Source organism: Rhinatrema bivittatum, chromosome 5 (assembly GCF_901001135.1).
Source record: "Rhinatrema bivittatum chromosome 5, aRhiBiv1.1, whole genome shotgun sequence".
Classification (NCBI taxonomy): domain Eukaryota; kingdom Metazoa; phylum Chordata; class Amphibia; order Gymnophiona; family Rhinatrematidae; genus Rhinatrema; species Rhinatrema bivittatum.
Window position 1 is genome coordinate 381,385,230 of NC_042619.1, and position 20,488 is coordinate 381,405,717.

The window sequence follows — 20,488 nt, forward strand, 5'->3', positions numbered from 1 at the left end:
GAGATGCCTAGACCAGGTTTCAAATTTTGTGCCTGCGGAAAGATAATGTCAGTCACAGATGGTCACATTTCTTGTTATTCGTGCCTGGGTACAAATCATGACCAGGCAAACTGTGTGGACTGCGAATAGCCCAGCAGGAACAGGGAGATACTGCCTTTGTATAAGGCTCTGGTAAGACTTCATGTGGCGTACTGTGTACAATTCTGGAGACCTCGGGAGTTGGTCCAGAGGGCGACTACTAAAATGGTCAAAGGTTTTCATCCTAAAGCACATGGGGACAAAGATCTAAGCATGTATACCCTGGAAAACAAGGGAAATAGGACAAGAGATGTTTCAATACCTCCAGGACATAAATGTACAGGAGATGGGCCTCATTCAAGAGAAAGGAGGCTCTAGCATGAGCCATCATGGGATGAGGGTGAAAAGGGGGCAGACAGGAATAATCTAAGGAATTTTTTTTCTTTTTTTACAGAAAGGGTGCTGGATGCATGAGCAGGTGAAGATGGTGGAGACAAATTCACGTAAATATAACAAAGGATCTTTGAGAGAGAGAAAGGGATTGTAAATATGAGCAGGAGGTGTGGATGGGCAGACAGGGTGGGCCAAATCGTCTTTATCTGCTGTCATATTCTATGTAAAATAAATATTAAATATTCTTTAAATAGGTTGCAATTAAAATTTGAAGATACAAACCTAGTTTGTACACCACTTGGTGGTCAACCAGCAAAAGTTTAAACCAGGAGATTGTCACCTCTGGTCCTTAAGAACCACCTTTTGTCATATCCATCTTTCCTTCGCCACCTTCTTGCTCCCCCAACATTATACCTGGGTAACACAAATGTTTGTTGGAGGGAAATCTCCCACTCATTGTCCATGCTTGGCCGTAGTGGTCTCTGCCACCTTCCCTCCCTCGGATTCCAGCCCAAGCAGGACACAGACTCATATCCTGGGCTGCAGCCAAGTCATGAGGCTGCCCTCAGAAACAACCTCTTCACATTATACCTTATGAATATTCAGATCTAACTGCATACAGTCAGCCTGCATTAAACAAGATCTGTTGGTTATTCTCAAAAGACCAGTCTGCTATCCCTGCAGGTAGTCGGTGTGAAGAGTCAAAACAGCAGGTTAAAATGCACAATTTAAGGAACATGTCTTGTTCTTATCCGACCACGGTTTAAAAAAAAAAAAAAGTTTGCACGTGTCTGTTTAGTAGAAGCTTTTTCTGGCTTACTTTCTATCCGAACACTGTGCTTCCACTATCCTGAAAAAGCAAAACATGGTATTAATAGCTGAAAGGTCATGTCAGGGGAGATTTTTATTTTTTTTTTTTTTAATGTTCATTAAAAAGATGTACACATTCCAAAACAAGAGAGAGAAAAAAAACAAACTACCAGACCTTGAAATAAAGTAAAAGTGGAGAATAGACAAGTTTATTTTCAAAACCACAGATAATACCGTTGCTAACATGACCTTATGGCACTTTCTTATAGTATTGTACACGGTTAATCCAGACCCGTTTTAGCTTTACAAACAATTCTGAAAACAGAATCTGTATGCTATAAAGTACTAAAAAAATAAATTATCTTAAAAAAAGGTTTAATTGACAAATAAGCGCTGTGGCCTAGTACTGCTTGAAAGCCATACTGGTGTGATTTTATGGCATACTTCACCAATGGCTTTGCAGCGTCCAGTCCTTTAATAAGGTTGGAAGAAACACTGAGGAAAGATGAACACACCCTACCATTTTTATTTTTTTTTTTTACTGGGCAGATGATAAAACTGAAGATAGCAGCCTTCTCTGAAAACGTACAGACTGACATTTTGGGCGATAGTCTGCGTCAGTATTCTACTTTGTAAACACATTAAAACAGGATTATAAAATAACGGTGCCAGCTATTCCAGCTGTCGATACTTAAAAATTTATAGTTAAGCAGCAATCCAGAACAAAAAAAAAAAAAAAAATCAAAATGTAAACAAAAATTCACCACCTCTTTAAAACAGTGTTTTCTTACATTTCAGGTGAAAACTATAAATACCAAATTATACGTTGCAATTAAGGTGCACATTTCCGTAAGGCAGCAAGTAGTAAGTACAGCATTCGGCCCACACTGAATAGCTCGACGGGCGAAGCTGGCATTTTTCCTTATTTAAATCCAACGTGGCACTGCACACCAGTTTCTGCTCAGATTTTTCTCCTACCGAGAACAGTGCCGTCTTCCACCTCAAACATTGCTGTGGCTTGGTTTCAAGTAGAAATTTAACTCCAACATTTCGGAGGGTACTTGCCAGTACTAACTCCGATAACCTTCTTCCTTCGCCTGCTTGACTTGCCCAATTTTGCATCCTGCATGTGAGTACTGGCTTCTTTCCCCCCCCCCACAGAAAGACAAGTCTGCTCCTTTTACTCCACTGCGCTAATCTTTTAACGGCTTGGATGAGCAATGCTGTAGAAAGTGGAGCTGCACAGGTATCTGTTGACAAACCTTATTTGCAATGTTTTGCTAGCTCAAGATACCCCACCCCACCCTAAATGATGCCATTATCAACCCTCACAAAACAGCCACACCATACATAATAAAACCCCCCCTTGGGTGGGCTGCCCGGATGCCGCGTGTCGTTGGAAGCCGTGACCATTAAACGGGACGTTCAGCACTTCACCAGCTCTGCTTTGTTCGTTGTAGGTGCCGCGACGACTTCCCCGCACATAAATTCTTCCTGGAACAAAACAAAGCAGTGAAAAAAAAACCACATTGCATTTTATTGTTACTGCTGGCAAAGTCACAAACACACTGTCAGCATTATTCCTTTCGCTAGAGATTAATCACAAGAAGGACTTCATCTCAAAATTCTAACGTCATCGTATTGAAAGCGTATTTCCCACAGCCTTTGATGGAGGACATCAATCGATCAATAACAGTAACTGCTAGCTCTGCTTGTGAGCACACATCCGTTCCAGAGAGAACTGCCCGTGCCCCTCACGGGAGGAGACTGTTACTATAGCTCGACTGAAAAATCCTTGGCAGTTGCACGTAGCCCCTGTTGGGCTGATGGCCCACTGGAGCAGGATACTGTTGCTGTTCAACCACTGTAGCAAGTCATGTTTCTCGGAAGAGCTGTAAATGGAGCATTTTGGGGGTTTGTTTTTTTTAAATAAAGAACATTGGCAACAGGTTTTTATTTTTTTTCAAGTAAACTTTAAAGTCCAAAGATTCAGGATATCTTTAAAGTCAAATGGCACATTTCAGACAATTTTTTTGTATGTTGTATCTTATACCCGTATGGAAAATAAATTCCCATTGTAGCTGTACATTGTGCTGTTTCATTTTAAAGGTGTCTGGGATATATTTCATGAGAATTCCTTTTATGTTTCAAAGACTATAAAATTCACTTGAAAAAAAAAAACCTGTTCCCACTGTTCTTAATTTAAAAAAAAAAAAAAAAAAGGTCAATATTCCATTTATAGCTCTCCCAAGAAACATTAACATTATAGATTTAAATTCTATTTATAAAGTTCAAATGATGACACAGAAGGAAAAGTAAACAGAAAAATATTCAAAGCAAGTGGAAAACAAACATCTGATATCAATATTCAAAAACTGTGGGAGATTCTTAAATTGCTACCTAGATCAGAGAAAAGGGACGAATGCAACCTGGAAATCTGTTCTTCCGGCCCTGGGGCACTGCGCTGAGCTTTCACCACCGTTCCTTCAGTGCTGGAAATCTAGAGGTCCCCCCGTGGCATCTCAGGGAGCAGCGGTGGAACGGCTCTAACTGCCCGAGGTGACTGAGGTACGATTCACGGCAGAACGTACAACAGCGTGGTTAGTATGGGAAGGATGTGCTAATGGTATTAGACAACATGAGCATGGGCCTTCCATACTGCGGATCCATAAGTTACTCACTGACCGACTGACACAGGTCTTGGTGGAACAATACCGGCCTGGTTCAAATCTTACGGCCTGGATATTTTCAGGGTGTCTGGAGCTCCCTGGTGTCAGAGCATAGGAGCATAAACTGCAGGGTTCAGTGCTTGCTCAGTTGCCATTTAAAATATATTGTTAGCCCCGTTGGCTACATTCATTCAAGCCTGTGGATGCAGAGGTTTTACTTTCGCAGACAACGTTCAGATTTTAGCACACATTGATTCTGGCTGGCTAGAAGTCCTGCCCTTTAAAAACGTGGCCAGACCACGCTGACCAGTGGCTGCAGTCCCATTAACTTAAAAGTTAATCCACTGAAGTCCAAAGCACTTTAGCTCCGTGCATATAGAGGCCAAAGTATTCTACTCAGACTCAAAGCAGAGTGTGTCACAAATTTCCTTACTAGTTCAAACTTCGTTTCAGGTATTTCCAACTTTTTTGTTATTTTGGATTGCATTGACTTATAGGTCTTAGTTCACGTTCCGATTCTTTTGAGAAAATAACTACTGCAACATCCTGTATGTGGGGGTTACAAAGGTCCGAGCAAGACGACTGTAACTTCTCCAAAACCCAGCAGCCTTGGATGCTCATCCAAGATCTTTAGCTTAAGGAAATGTGATACCGCATTTGTTTTGTGGAAGTTACACTGGCTTCCTGTTCCATGCTGGATCAAGTTTAAAAATCTTATGCTTAGTCTTTCAATCCATTCATAAAGCTATCCCCATTGTATCTATCAAATTTGTTAGGTCCCTAATCCCCAGGGAGGACACTCCCTTCTGCTCAACAAGAACCACGGATGATTCTGCTTTCCCATCCTAGTAAGACTAGCTGTGACTTGCCACTCTTCTTGTGGAAGGCACTGCCTCTATACGTTCATTCTGAATTAAATTATTTTGAATTGAGGAGAAAGCATGGCTGCTCCAGCACACCTTTGACTGTTAACGCTGATGCATTATTCCTGGTGCGCCTTGCGGTTCTGTTTAAATGTGTTGTTCTGCTGCCTTGGCTTCTCTTGGGCTCCAATTCTACTTTTCTTTTCAAAATCGTCAAAAGCTTGTGGGGTGGTTGTGGTTTTTTTTTGTTTGATTATCATGGTGCATGATCATTATGGAACGCTGTGCTTTTCTCATCTCCATTTTGATGGAGATGAGAAATATATTTGTTTGGGCTTTACAGTAATTATATATGCATCTTTTTGCATGAGAACCTCTTGGTTTCCTCAAATACAAAGGGATGATAATACATTTTAAGCTCTCTTCAAATTCCCAAAAACAAAGCCATGGTCATTAGCAATGCTCAATGAGTAGGGGTTTTTCCCCCCCATATTATATACTCATGCATGATCTCAATCAGAAAAGCAGAATAAGCAGACAGAGTAAAGTCAAATTAAGAAAGACGATCCCAGAAATTCAAGCTTAAATTCTTTAACGATAAGTTGCACAATACAGAGAGAGACAAAAAGTCTAAATGAAAAAATGTATAGAAAATACACGTGAAGCCATAAGGAACAACAACTGGAAACTATGAACTTTAACTCAAAGCAGAATTAGGAGAAGCAGGTGGTCATGTCCTATACGGACTTCTCACACAAAAAGACTAATTGTTCCAGTGTAAAACACAACTACTCCCCTAATATAATCAAGAGACATTTCCTTGCGAACCCTAACAGGAAGCCTTCCTCGAGCTGCAAGACCCTTCAGTTTTCCCCCCCAAGCTACCCTTGGAGACATCAGCAGCTATGTGTCCAGACATATTAAAAATTCATGTCTATGGCAAAAGTACAACTTTAGAACCCATTTGCTATGCGGGTCAAGAATAAAACTAACTATTAATGTGGCCTTTATACACCAGATCACTATCTAATTTCTCCAAAATCTCAGGCTGAAATTATCTAGTGAGATCTGAGGGAGTCTGACTCACTTCGTCTCCCATTTAAGTGCCTCAATGAAATATTTTAAAAAAGTATCATTAACAGCTACGAAGGGAACTCTCGGGAAACTCACACATCACAAACCGCTCTTTTACACAGAGTTCCCCAACGTTAGTTGGTTTAAATACTATTTGATTACCAGCGGCAATCATACGTACATCTTTTTGCAGCTGATCAATCAGGTACCATATGTTTTGGAATCCAGCTCCAAATTCTGAAATTCGGTGGATGAATCAAATGCAGCTAGAAACATGAGACGTTAAGCAAAATATGGCTCTTCATACAGGACACGACACTGCAGAAACTAACTGTGAAAATCAGGTGGCAAGGGATGGAAGCACTAGCCTGAGTTCCTGGTGATAACCCCAGCTTGTCTTTGCCCTATAGTGTAAAAGCCTTCCTCCTCCGCGGTTGCAATTGCCCTGGTAGTGACTGCAGGGGAGAATCCACTTTCATCCTCACCAAGCCTGCCACAGTCCAGCAAGGCTTGCCTACTCACTGCTCCCCCTGATGATGTCTTTTCCCCTAAAGCTCAAGCAGAATTTGCTGCATTACAGTAGCTCCTAGCAACTTAGTGGGTGGTGATGTTTTGGCTGAGCTACAAGATTCCCAGGAGACAGTTCCAACTCAAGAGTGGCCCAGCTCCAACCCCAGTAGCTGCAACCATTAAACTTCAGACTAGTAAATTTGTTAAGAGGACACGAAACAGGAATCCCCAGAGCTGCAGGAAACCCCCAAGGTCTCCCCTTGCATTTTACCATGGCCAACCATGGATAAGGAAAAGGCCTGCAGGACATCATCTTGATCCACCAAATCAGCTCAATGTTTGAGGTTAAGAGATGCGTTGAATAACAGTTGCATGAAACATTGCTTCTACATAATTTGCGGCATTTCTGAAGAATTCTCTGGAGCCCTTATGTTTTGAATATAAACCAGCTGTGTCTGAAGGGGGGATATGATAGAGGTGTTTAAAATTATGAGAGGTCTAGAACGGGTAGATGTGAATCGGTTATTTACTCTTTCGGATAATAGAAAGACTAGGGGGCACTCCATGAAGTTAGCATGGGGCACATTTAAAACTAATCGGAGAAAGTTCTTTTCACTCAACGCACAATTAAACTCTGGAATTTGTTGCCAGAGGATGTGGTTAGTGCGGTTAGTGTAGCTGGGTTTAAAAAAGCATTGGATAAGTTCTTGGAGGAGAAGTCCATTACCTGCTATTAAGTTCACTTAGAGAATAGCCACTGCCATTAGCAATGGTTACATGGAATAGACTTAGTTTTTGGGTACTTGCCAGGTTCTTGTGGCCTGGATTGGCCACTGTTGGAAACAGGATGCTGGGCTTGATGGACCCTTGGTCTGACCCAGTATGGCATTTTCTTATGTTCTTATTTTTTTTTTAGTCAAATTCCCATCTATGTCAGTTCTGTTTCTGACAGATCCACTAACAGTCACAAACTCAGGAATCAACTCATTGTATGCAGATGATCTACAGAACTTTTTCAATGACACCCATATCACACAGAACTCCCTATATCTCTCCAAAAATTCTGCAATTGCGTCCATTTCCTGTTTAAAAAAAAAAAAAAAAAGCCTGTCTTCGTAACCGTTGATCCCGATTAAGTTTGCACGTGTGTTCACACTCCTTATAATGCAAAAATGTACTCCCACAAACAAATCTCCATTGCTTCTCGTTGGCTCACATTTGCAATTAAAATTATCAGCACATATCTTACAAGATTTCCCTACAGACCTAGAATACCACAATGCATTCCCTGCATAGCCATTACATTTCACAAGAAAATCAACAAAAGATATTCACATTGCACAGAGGCAATGCAGGACTATTTTGTTTGCATGCAAAACTGTCATGCAAACTTCTAAGCAAGATATCTGCCTGAAAGCAACCTGACAACTCTCCAATGAGACAAGCTTCACGTGAACCAATGCACAGTAATTATTAAGTCTCTCAGACAGATTTTCCAGTTAGTTCAGGGGTAATCAATAAGCTTTAAACAGGGAAAAAAAAAAAAGATCAGCATGTATTCTTCCTGGCCAGGGCTAGATTAGCTAAAAAAGGCTTCACACTGACGTTCTTCCATTTCCTTCTGCACATGTGAGTCCATGAGTCTCCGTTTTGTTTCCTTCCAGTTCTTCAGGATTCCCAAATGGTTTTGGTCTTATTAATGGTGACTTTTATCCTCGATGGATAACACAAACCAAACTTTCCTTATTTCTTAATTGCTTTGCTTTCCCTGCTGAAATGTCTCCCTTTTCTGTTCCGGAGACAATTTAGATGCACCAAAATCAAAATCCTCCCTCTCCCACGGGACAAGTGCCCCATATCTTACCTTTTCAGAATTTCCAGTAATCGAGGTAATCTGGAGATAAAAAATGCCATTGGTCGTGGATGTTACTCGTTGCCGGTATTCTGTGTGTGGTCAAATAAAGTCCTTTATAAAAACAGTGGAGCAGGTACTCAAACGCTACTTAGCTGGATAATCAGCTCTGATCTGGATAAGAGGTGGATGCTGAATAAGCAGCTACGTTCAGTGGCCACAACTTAGCTGGATTAGATGCTTGGCTGCAGAGGGAGAGGAATGGCCGGCAGAAAAAGGGAGGTGATATTGCCCCCTTATAGGTCCTTGGGGAGACCTCATTTGGGATACTGTGTACAATTCTGGAGACCGCACCTTCAAAAGATTATAAAACAGGAAGGACTCGGACCAGAGGGTGGCAACTACAATGGTCAATGGTCTTCATTCTAAAGCACAAAATATACACAGCCTGGAGGAAAGGCGAAATAGGGGAGATATGAGAGACATCCAAATATATCTCAAGGGTTTCCGTGCACAGGAGGTGAGCCTCTTTCAAAGGAAAGGAGGCTTTAGAACGAGGGGACATGCGATGAGGTTACCAGGGGGCAGACTCAGGAGGAATCTTAGGGAATATTTCTTTACAGAGAGTGTGGTAGATGCATGGAATTGTCTCCCCATGGACATGAGGGGAGACAAAAGAAAGCATGGGAAATATATAGGGGATCTCTGAGGCAGTAATGGGAATTATAAAGGCAAATTCATCTGGTGGATGGGCAGACTAGAATAGCCATCATATTTCTGTTGCTAAATAGATAGCCGGATATGCTGTGGACGGGCAGTGAGCAGAGCAAGATGGCGCTACTTATCTAGTTAACCTAGGGTGATCAGTAGCGATACTTAAACTTATCAGCTTATGTTAGCCGGATAAGTTAGACCTGTTCAATAGATGGTCTAAACTTAGCTGGATAACACTTATGCGGCTGAGGATATTTAGCATACACTTAGCTGGGTGAGTATTGGCCCCTGAAATTCCAGTAGCTTTAGTAGAAATGACTCCATAATCACCACTGATTATCACCTTCCATTCCCTCTAAAATCCCCAAATTCTCATCGTTTCTCAGACTCCTGCGATTTGCATTTTCAAAGCCTCTTTCCGGTCACCAATTGTGATCGCCATGAGGCAGTTACAATATCATCTAAACAGGAAGTCCTTTCCTCCAATTCATCCACTTTTTCTTTTTTTTTTTAATGGAAATCACCTCCATTTTAAATTCTCTATTTGCATCGTGAGTGCATCCTCAGTTCCTTCAGGATCACAGTAAAAGGTTTCGGTTTTCTTGCCGGCAGCCATTCCTTTTGGTGAGAACCTTTTATTTCCATGCGATACCACAGAAGCCAGGCACACCTTGCCCAATTTACCAGAGTTATCTCATAGAATAAGGATATGGACGAGAGAGCTATTTTACTTGCAGGTTTTACTAACGTTTGGCTTGTTCCCTTTCTCATCCATTTGTAGCATACTCTCTGGCAACCCCCAACTTTGTGAGATCTCAGGGAAAGTTACTTTGGTGTGTCTGAGTAAGAGGATATTAATATGAATACTGTTTATTTCTTTCTTCACGTGATTATGCATAACATTTGTTGCAACATTAAAGCACCTGAATGTTTAAAAACGAGAGTTTTCTGAGCTTACTAAGGGCCCTTATATAAGCACTGTATTGCAAGTGAAGTTTTAGCTCCTCACCCAGAGTAAATATTAAGAAACCACTGCAACCTATTGTCAGAGATTAAGAAAGGATTTTGGATCGTGATCTGGCATAATTCAGCTGCTGTGAGAGTCATCACTTCTGTGACGGGTGTGTGCCCGTAGGAACACACGTTTGGAAGCTGGACTGTAAAACGATTCCAGATTTGAATATAAGATCCTGATGTAAAAGTCTCTGCATTTTGTAAGCAACCCTGCTAAATTCATACTGAGTCTACACAATCTTGAAGCGGAATGTCCTTGGTTTATTTCCTATACAATTTGTATTTTTAATTTCTTTAATATTCATTTTATGAGCACTGTTCTTTTAACTTGTGAATGTCGCTTTGCAAACCGCCCTGGGCGATACCATTGTAGGGTATGATATAAAAGCCTTTTTAAATCAATCAATCTTTAGGACTGGCATTGCACACTCTGTATTCAGGGTAGTAAACTGGTGCTCATTCCTTTCCCCAATATCATTGCCTGCGTATTCCCGGGTACAATGAGCAATTAGCATGGACACGTGTACTGAATTTAAGCCCTTACTTTATCATAAATGACTCGTACAACCAAAGAGCAGCTTGGACAGGTCGCAACTTCCTCTCCGTTTTCTAAGTCTTCCTGTGAAAAACAGCAACAACAACAAATTAGTACCCATTTATTAACCCTACTGAAATCACCACACATAGGGAAGGTAAAACAACAGAACAGTAACAAGACGTCACTTCCTAGCAGAATAATTAGACCAGAATAAGATAAACATTTGGGATTTTGTGGTGTTTTATGTAACATTTCTTGCACATAATATAAATGTTTGGAGGGCCCTCCAATGTTATTAGAGAAACTAAACCACCCTTCATACAGCAATTCTGATTTCCAGTGATGTCGGTGAGAATACACGTTCTATCAGTTTTGAAGAGCTTTAACTGGTTAACTCGCTATTAAAAATCCCCTCACGCCGACCCCCTCCTCATGACTTGCTAAGTTTAGCCTTCCAAATCCGTAAGGTGGTCAAATTTTGCTGGGCTGAAAGGGACGGATCCAGAAGCATTCCCGGGGTGGGCTTTTATCTTAACCAGTTGGTACTGATGTGCTATGTTTAGTTAGGTAATCACAGTCACATAAATGATGATCCCCAATCTAGCTGGGCAAATTATTGACTGGCTATTTTTAGGAGAATTTGCAGCCAAAAGCCTAAGCTGGTTAGGTTCATCTGAAAACTGATTTCCAAAAAAAGCTGCTGAGCAGCAAAAACAACAAATTAACTTATGTTAATAGGGCTGGAGCAAGAATGTTGTCTGATAGTGTTTTACTTTTTAAACATAAAACACGTATGCTTCATATTTATCGTTCAAAAGAAGCAAGGCCATAAAGGCAACGCTGCAGGGCCTCTCCACACTATAAATGGTTCTGCCTTGCCCATGTCCAAAGGAGGGGAAAAACCTTTTACCTTACTGATTGCAAAACGGTCCCCACATGGACACGGATAGTAATAGGTCTCCGTATCCTCGTCATATTCAAAATCTTCAATCTCCACCTCATCGTGGAACACCGACATTCTCCTGCAGTCCTGAACGCACTTCACGGACACCAAGCAAACACCAACTGGGAGAAAACAAAACTGCAGTCAACCACCAGCAAGATTCTGGGGTAGTAATTTGGGACGGGTTTTGTGACCTCTCTTTAAGGAGCATAAAGAAACAAAAATTTAAAAAAAGCATAAAACACAATAGGATAAGTGAGACCCAGCCAGTCCACCCATTTTAACCCTGTGTAATCTCTGGCTTTATCCTCACTTCCCCACCATTAAGGATCCTGTGTGCTTGACCCAATTTCTTGAGTTCTATTATCATTTTTTACCCTCACCATCTCCACTGTATGGCACAATCTTGAAGAGCCATAAAGGAAGGCAGTAACCGTGAAGTTTTAAAGCCAAGCCTCTCTTTTCAGATGAGGGCAGTGCATCTGGTCTAAACTGAAGGCCACTGGGGCTCAACAAGTAGGAAATCTGTGCCACGCCTTTAACCACTGCTTCTACAGCACGATTCTCTTCAATACAGTCATAAGACTGAGGTCACGGCCTAGTCTCACAAACACAGTGTGGACTGAGGGGGCCTTTCTAATGGAAGAGAAAGATACTGAGGGGTTAAGTATACCATTAAAGCAGAGAGAAACATTTGAAATACGTATAGTAACAATTTCTTACTGGTTCACACTTTTTATGGGAGCTATAAAAAAAAAAAATCGCCTCCAATAATAGGTGCCTCTGAGGATTCTGATCAATAAAATTTGCCTTCTGTCTGCAAGACACTCATGGACAGAACATGCAAGCCTAAGAAGCTCTCAGCAGTATGTACGAGTGGAGATGGTCAAGGTGGAAATTGCATGAATGTACCAGACCAGGTTCTTCTTGTCTGTTTCCTCATAAAGCTGATTTTGAACTAGTTTAAAAGGCTTAACTAATTACTAGTGGGCTGATGGCTTTTGCCATACTGGTGGGAGCTCCTGGGTATAGCCAAAGTGAGTGGCCATTATTAAAATGTCAATTTGTTATTGATATGCAGTTGGTTGCATGCCAGAAACCTAAAATGACTAGTAAACTGTTAGTAATCACACAAACACACACATCATATCCTCTTTATTCAATGTATAATTAAGCCCTATAATTCATTGCCAAAGGGTGTAGTGAAAGCTGTTAGTATATCTGGGTTTAAAAATGATTTGGGCAATTTCCTGGAAGAAAAGTCCATAAGTCATTATTAAGGTAAACTTGGGAAAATCCACCGCTTATACCTGGGATAAGCAGCATAGAATCTGTTTACCTTGTGGGATCCTGCCAGGTACTTGTGACTTGGATTGACCTTGGTTGGAAACAGGATACTGGGCTTCCTTTGGTTTGACCTAGTATGGCAAATCTTATGTTCTTATCCATGCCCTTCAACATGTTGGCGTGCTCCAACCACCATACCAGACTCCTCCTCACTGTCAGAGGTAGAGGAAGGTGAGACTTGTAGTCTTGCATCTCGAAGTACTACCGAGATGGAAGAGATAGTTATAATGGATGAGCTCTAGCCCATGAGACTAGATCTAAGGTGGCTGTCGTCAGCTCCAGAAGGTGAAGACCGTTCAAAATCCTGGGTGCCTCTTGAGCTTGGAAATCCTATATTTGAATTATTAGCTTGGTCATTCTTTTAGTGGCAAGGGTAATCTGAGCCTCTGCACTTTGACCATCTGAGCCTCTCCACATGTTGACTCCTTTCTGATCTAGCACAGGGAAGAAGGAACTGTCCTTCATTGGGGCCACAAATTAGATTGAATACGACCCTTATCCCTGTTCTCCTGAAAGGAATGGGACTATCGCCTGAAGGTCTTGTAGCTTTGTCAATGTGGACCTATTGACGAGAGAGAAGCAGGGGAAAGCCATAAAAGCCTCTTGGACCAGGGCCAACAGTTCTATGGAGTCTCCTTTTTGGATAATGTCTAAGACCCAGTGGACTGAATTATTGCAGGTCCTTTCAAGTAGAATTGCAGGAGGCATCCTCCTAAAAATACTACCATGGAACGGACCTGCTATTTATCACTGGGGTAAGTGCAGGAGCTGTGGCGGAATCCACCTTGCCCTTTCTTGCTCCTTGAAAGGAATGGAGCTTTCATTAACTGGGTTGCTGAGGTAAGTTCTCTCAGTTAAACTTTCAATAATCCCAGAAGAGCTGGCATTTTGTGCCTAACTGGGGTTTATCTTCTAGGAGTCTCTGAGGCTTGGATTCTCAAGACCTTGACTAACTTTTCCAGTTCTTCTTTGAAGAGCGGGCCTTCTTTAAAAGGGAAGCTTACAAAGGCAAGCCTTGATTATGGCATCTGCTACCCACACTAGATGCTACCGCATGAGATAACTTTCTTATGAGATCATACATTGTGTCAGTTAAGACGACCACACTAGACTCTATCCTTGCTGTATCTTCGCTCCTTGGTGGTTGCTGGACAGACTATACTACTACTTGTGCCACATAGCCTGCACAGATGGAGGCTTGCAGAGACATGGCATTGGTGGGTAGGCTAGTCTTAATCTTCCTGCCTTTGACCAAAATAGTCATTTTACAGGAAACATAAATCCTGGGGATTCTAAGAACAAAGTAATATTGTAAATGACAGCAGATAAAGACAAATGACCCATCTAGTCTACCCAGCAAGTATTTTTAAGGGTAGTAGTAAATGTCACTCCATGCAAGCTCCCCCAAGCAGAAACGTAAACTTTAGATTTAATATGAAAGTTACTCATTTCTTCATTTCCATTCTCTAACCAGCAGAGATCCTCTGTGTTTGTCCTGTCTTCACCACCTCTTCTGGGAGGACATTGCATACATCCACCATCCTTTACATGAAGAAACATTTTGATGTTGCTTCTGAGTCTTCCCCCGTGGGAGTTCCATATTGTGAATCCTCGTTTTACTACTTCCTTTCCATCAGAAAAGATTTGAATTTTGTGCATTATTAATTCCTTTCAGGTATTTGAAGGTCTGTATTTTCTCTCACCCGCAGTATACATAAGATTCTTCAGTCTCCTCTCATATGGCTTTCTGTACAGACCCCACATTTTGGTTGCCTTTCTCTGGACCCCTGATATTTTATCCTTATCCTTTCTAAGATGAGGTCTCCAGAACTGAACACTGTATTCTAGGCGAGGCCTCATCAGGGATTTGCCCAGCTGCATTATCACCCCCTTTTTCCTGCAGCCCGGCATCCCTCCACCTTGTCCTGTTGCTTCACCACCTGCAGAACATTACACAATCACCCCGAGGTTTCTCTCCCAGGTCACACACATCACATGCAACTCCTCTGGATTGCTGTACCACAAATGCATGACTCTGCACTTCTCGGTATTGAATCCCAACTGTCAAACTTTGGACCATGTCTTGAGCTTTACTAGGTCATTTCTCATGCTCTCTGCTCCTTCAAGTGTGCCCACTCTGTTTCAGATTTTAGTGTCATCTGCAAACAGACAAAATTTTACCTTCGAATCCCTCTACAATATCACTCACAAAGATATTGGACAGAAGCGGTCCCAGAACAGATCCTTAAAGTATTCCACTCGTTTCTTCAGAATAGGTTCCATTTTTTGCCCAGAATAGGAGCATTTTTACTCATAGCTTTCCAGCTTTTTTCACTCAGCTTGCTGCTCTTCCCAGACACCTTTTTCTGCCCTTAGTCTAAAAGTGAATTATTGAGCTGATTTTTAAATTTCTCCAACCACTTTCTGTCTTTGTTGGGGGTGACGTTCCAACTTTCTTCCGCCACCCTGTCTTCTAGTTTAAATGTCTCATGACATAGGAACTGAATTTCTCATTTATGATTATTTTTCCTGCCATGGACAGATGTAGGTCATATCATACAGTCTTTTACTGATCCATATACAGCCCCATCACCCAATACATCCAGATCCTTCTTCCCTGCACCGGGTTTTGGGCCATGTATCACAGATTATTCCTGTCTTCTTAAAAGGATAAATCCAACTCACGTCTGCCTCCCTTTAACCCCCCTCTGGGGGACTCCCATACTGCTAATACCATGCTTTTTAAAGCCAAGTGTAATGGAAAGGCCTTCTGGATTCCTTGTAGGATCGGGTCCCCTTCCATTTCACCCTCCCCCCTTGGAACTAGAAATTTTGAAGACAGTCATTACATCGATAATAAGGGTAGAGGATTCTTCCCTGCAGAAAAACCCAGCTACCGACGATGATTCTTCCTCACAGTAACAGTCCCCTTCCTCTGAAGAATTTAGGGGGACAAGACTGATCAGAATCCTCCCCTGACAGGGAAGCCTCCAGTGACTCCTGTGTAAAAGTCGGAGTGGAGGACTTTTGGGGCAGTGTTCTGTAATCAAAAACATGAGAAGAGCCAGGCAAAGCAGGAACCTGCCCCATACCAGGATATGCACAGCACTGAAAGCCTGATGCACGAGTATGAAGATATTGTTACTGATTAGATCATTCCCACAGTTCTAAAACTAACAAGTCTCCTTCCTTAGGGTTCCTGATGATGTCGTCAACAAATGTTTTCCATTTTCTCCTTCTAAATGCTTCTTACACCAAAACATAGTGAACTCACCCCTCATATCTCAACAAAACAAGAGTTCAAGACGACATAGGATTGCAATTCTCAGAGAATAAAACTAGCTGTGCCCAAAACCTCAGAATTATGAGCACAGGATTCCCTTCTGCCCAGGTATGAGAAAATAAGATGTACCATGTTGGGTTAGACCAAAAAGGTACACTAAGTCCAGAATCCCATCTCCAACAATGGCCAATCCAGGTCACTAGGAAGCAGCTGGCAGATCTCAAAAAGAGTAAATCCATTCCTTGCTGTTCACTCCCAAAGATAAGCAGTGGCTTTCTAAAGTCTACCTAACTAATAATTTGTTTATGGATTCTTCCTCTGACAACTTGTCCAAATCCCTTTTAAACCCAGCTATGTTACATACTTTGACTACATCCTCTGGCAACATAAGCCACAATGCAAAGTGTAGTTTAGGAGCAAAGTACCAGAAAACTATCAACTGAAATAAGCAGGCGATGTATAAACAAGGCTTCCAAAAAATGCCCTAATGATAACCACAGAACCAGTTGGGTTTTCAGAATATCTACAATGAAGCGAGTATTTTCCATTGTTGTAATAATTAATAAAACTTCCTTAATCCTATATCTTGTTCCTATTTTATATTATTGCAGTTTGAAATGTATTTATTATTATTTATCTTTCTATATTGTAATTCAATTCTATCTTTGTAAACCATTGTGATCTACTTTGGGAATGATGGTATATAAAACGTTTACATAAAAATAAATAGCCTAGTGGTTAGAGCAGCGGGCTACGAACCAGGGAAACCAGGGTTCAAATCCCACTGCTGCTCCTTGTGATCTTGGGCAAGTCACTTTACCCTCTATTGCCTCAGGTATATACTTAGATTGAGGTTAGGGAAATATCTAAGGTACCTGAATGTAATGCACTTTGAAGTGTCAAAAAGCGGAACATAAATCAAATAAATACATGAGAAATCTACATATACTAGATCTCCAGTGTATACCAATTTATCTCCTGCAAATTCATTGTTGATATTCTGTAAACCCTACTGGACTGTGGGGCCGATGTAATATAAAGCGCAGAAAGCAGGCGCTGAAAAGTTAGCGCCCGCTTTCTTAATGGCGCAAGGGGGGCGCCATGCAATACCCAAATTAGGTGGTCGCACTAAGGAGGCGCTAGGGTCGCCTGCGCGACCTTAGCGCCTCCTTGCTAACGCGACTCCCCCGTGGCTACCGGTTATGAAGACCAATGCCAGTAAACTCGGAGTCTGTTTTCATAACCGGTCGTCTGCCAGTAATGAAAATCACTGCTGACAAACTGGCAGACGGCCGGTTATGAAAACAGACGCCGAGTTTACTGGCATCAGTCTTCATAACTCGGTGGTCTGCAGAGTTATTTTTTTTTTATTTTTTTACTTAAGAGAAGAAGTATAGAAAAGCAGTTTTTTCTGCTTTTCTATACTTCTTTTACCCGTGCTCAGCTATTAACGCCTGCTCCAGGCAGGCGTTAATAGCTGAGCGATAAACATGCGTCTGAGATGCACATTTTATTGCATGCGGAGTGAATGAGTAATAAATAGCCTCATTCACATGCATTTGCATGTGATGAGCGCTATTACAGTCACTCCACGTCCGACGCAGGTTATACAGGGGCCGACGCAAAAAACTTGCGCTGTATATTCAGCACCCGCTTTCATAAAGCTACCCTAGGCATCTCTCCTGGGGGCACAATGCAATATTTAAATTCGGGCTCACGTTGTAGAGGAGGCGCTAGGGGCGATTGCATGCCCCTAGCGCCTCATTGACAGCGCAAGCCGAAAAGAGGTCTGCTGTGGTGGCTGTCCGCCGGTTAAGAAAACGGATGCTAAATTTATCAGCATCACGTTTTCCTAACCAGCGCACATGCAGGGGTTAGGAAAATGGAAACTGATTCAGCGTCCAATCTCCCAACTTGAATACCGGCACCAGAAGGAGTGTATAAAATCAATATTAAAGTGTCCGGCACTTAATAATTTATTCACTCCTTCACTTATTGTGGATTGGTCCCTTTACTGTCACACATCAGTGAAAGAACCAATCTCCTTTCAGAAGGCTGTCCTGAAAGGGGATTGGTCCTTTCCACTGGCAAATGTCAGTGGAAAGGACCAATGGGCAACAAGTGAAGGAGTGAATAAATCAATATTAAGTGCCTGACACTTTAATATGGATTTTATACACTCCTTCTGATGCTGGTAGTCCGGTTCGGAGAATGGCATTGCATAAGGGGATTAGTTAGCGCCTCTACAACCCGCGTCCAACTGCAGGTTATACATTGCGCTGGGCTCAGCACACTGTATTGCATCGGCCCCTGTGAGGGTTGTTACTAGGCCAGGAAGTCCAAGTACCTGAGTTAAAGTCTGCACCCCCATCCCAAAGTCATGTAACATTCAAACCCAAGGGTCTGGTAGTCACATGTACAATATAAAGGAAAAAACAACAACAAAAGCTTTTGCAGCATGCTGCCAGGGAGAGCAAAGTACACTATACAACCTCAGATTGCCAGCCCGGGCCAATCAAATAGGCTTTACTCCCCCACATGTTTGTGACATAAGCTTTACCATACTGGGTCAGCCCAAAGGTCCATCAAGCCCGGTATCCTGTTCTTCACTAACAGTGGCTAATCCAGGATACTAAGCTTGATGGACCTTTGGTCTGACCCGGCCACTATGGCAAATCTTATGTTCTCACATCTACAAATGTACGCACGTTGTGGGGTAAAAACCAGGACTGGACCAGCTTATTTGATTCTCTTATGAGAATCAACGGGAAAATCAGAACTCCCTATAACAATCCACGCAATACCAGAGCTAGATTACCCTCTTCAGGTGACCTGGGTTAAAGGGGTAATCCTATCGCAACAGCAGCGGAGAAAGTTTCCGTGTCTGCAGCCTCCCCCCCCCCCCCCCCCCCCCTCCGCCGCTCGCAATCACAGCAGGGAGGCGGCTGAGAGGCTCCCAGCCCACGCGGGGGGAGCAGGGAGAACGGACGGCGCGAGAGGCTGCCCGGCACCCGCCCGTGACGTCACAACCACGCTGGGTCACAGCGGCCCTCGAGGCCACCCCCCCCCCACCCTTCCCTCGTCTCCGGGCGCCCGCACGAGCCAAAGGGAGGACCGCCTAGGCAGGAACGGGGGCCCCGGCGCGGACTCACCCCCCAAGCGCGCTCAGTCCGTCCCGCAGCTCAGCTGCTGCCTCCTCCCCGGGCAGCGGCGTAATGCCAGGCACACGGTTGTCCCACCAAATCGGGCCGCTTTTTTAATGTATAGGTCCGGTTTTTCTGGGGTAGGTTTTTAACCGCGCTGTGGGGCAACAAGAAGCCACCACTCTTCCTCCGTGCTTCCACCTTCAATTCCGCCCTGCGCAGTGGAAAGGCCGAACAGGGAATGGCGGTGCTCCGCGCATGCGCACCAACACGTCACAGGCTGCCGGAATCCAACCGCCGCTTCCGGTCCCGCGGAGGTTCCTGTCTCAGGTGCAGGGCGCCGTGGTCTTCCCTAACTGCAGCAACAGAGCTGAGCCTAGATAAAATAACTCCAAGGTGGTCGGATAGATTATAACCATCTTTATTGCAAATAGCGTTCTTTTTCATTTCATGGTCAATATAGGGTGAGTAAGTGCCCCGCGCTGCCGGAACGGGGGGGGGGGGGGGGGGGGAGAGAAGGTCCGAGGAGTTGGTAAAGGACGCGAGGCGCAGAAGAGGCGGTAGGAGCCGTTCCTAAGCGATGCGTCTCGACTCCAGAGGAGAACTGGTGCTGCTCCACTAGTCTGCTTGTCATGACGTCAGGAGCACATCTCTGTATCTGATTGGCTGTTGACCGATGGTTGCCCTAGGAACGTGAAGCCCGAGCATGCCAGTGTGGCTCTGAAGCATCTGTGCGTGGAGTGAAAAAAAAAATGCTTTTTCTGATTTGTTTTAAAAATGCCATTAGCTTCATGGAGCGTCCTCTAGTCATAATATTATCGGAAAGGGTAAATCCCACTGCTGCTCCCTTACTCGTGATTGCATAGATCTCTATTATATCTTCATATTTCAGGTGCTAGTGCTGAATTGCTTCCCCACTCTCCAATTAAGACGTCAAAATACACCTATGTACTGAATCTTTCAAGTGCTAGGGCGCTGTCAGTGAAGATGGTTTTACAAAGATTAGGGGATGCTCCATGAAGTTAGTAAGTAGTGCGTTCAAAACAAATCAGAGAAAATTATTTTTCACTCAATGCACAATTAAGCTCTGGAATTAATCGTCTGAGGATTTGGTTAAAGCATTTAGCATAGCTGGGTTTTAAAAAGTTTTGGACAAGTTCCTGGAGGAGAAGTCCATAAACTGTTATTAATCAAGTAGAATTGGGGAATAGCCACTACTGATCACTGTGCAGTAGCAGCGTGGGCTCTATTTACTGTCTGGAATGTTGTCAGGTACTTGGGACCTGGACTGGCTACTGTTGGAAATGGGATAGTAGG

At 42.9% G+C, this 20,488-nt stretch overlaps 1 protein-coding gene across 1 annotated transcript; it reads right to left on the bottom strand.

Annotated features, from left to right (window-relative positions):
- Nucleotides 1-1,302: 1,302 nt before the first annotated feature.
- DPH3 (diphthamide biosynthesis 3) lies at nt 1,303-19,634 on the bottom strand. Its single transcript, XM_029604863.1, has 4 exons — nt 19,181-19,634; nt 11,366-11,520; nt 10,462-10,536; nt 1,303-2,715 (listed from the first exon to the last, which is right to left on the bottom strand). The coding sequence occupies exons 2-4, from the start codon at nt 11,471-11,473 to the stop codon at nt 2,647-2,649; spliced, it is 252 nt and encodes an 83-aa protein (XP_029460723.1). The 5' UTR covers nt 11,474-11,520; nt 19,181-19,634; the 3' UTR covers nt 1,303-2,646.
- Between the last annotated feature and the right edge of the window lie 854 nt (nt 19,635-20,488).

Coding starts and splice junctions, on each gene's coding strand:
- DPH3 (XM_029604863.1), bottom strand. CDS start 11,473: ATGTCGGTGTTCCACGATGAGGTGGAGATTGAAGATTTTGAATATGAC. Junction 10,537..11,365: donor ACCGTTTTGCAATCAGTAAG/GTAAAAGGTTTT, acceptor TGTTTTTCACAG/GAAGACTTAGAAAACGGAGA. Junction 2,716..10,461: donor TACGAGTCATTTATGATAAA/GTAAGGGCTTAA, acceptor GTTTTGTTCCAG/GAAGAATTTATGTGCGGGGA.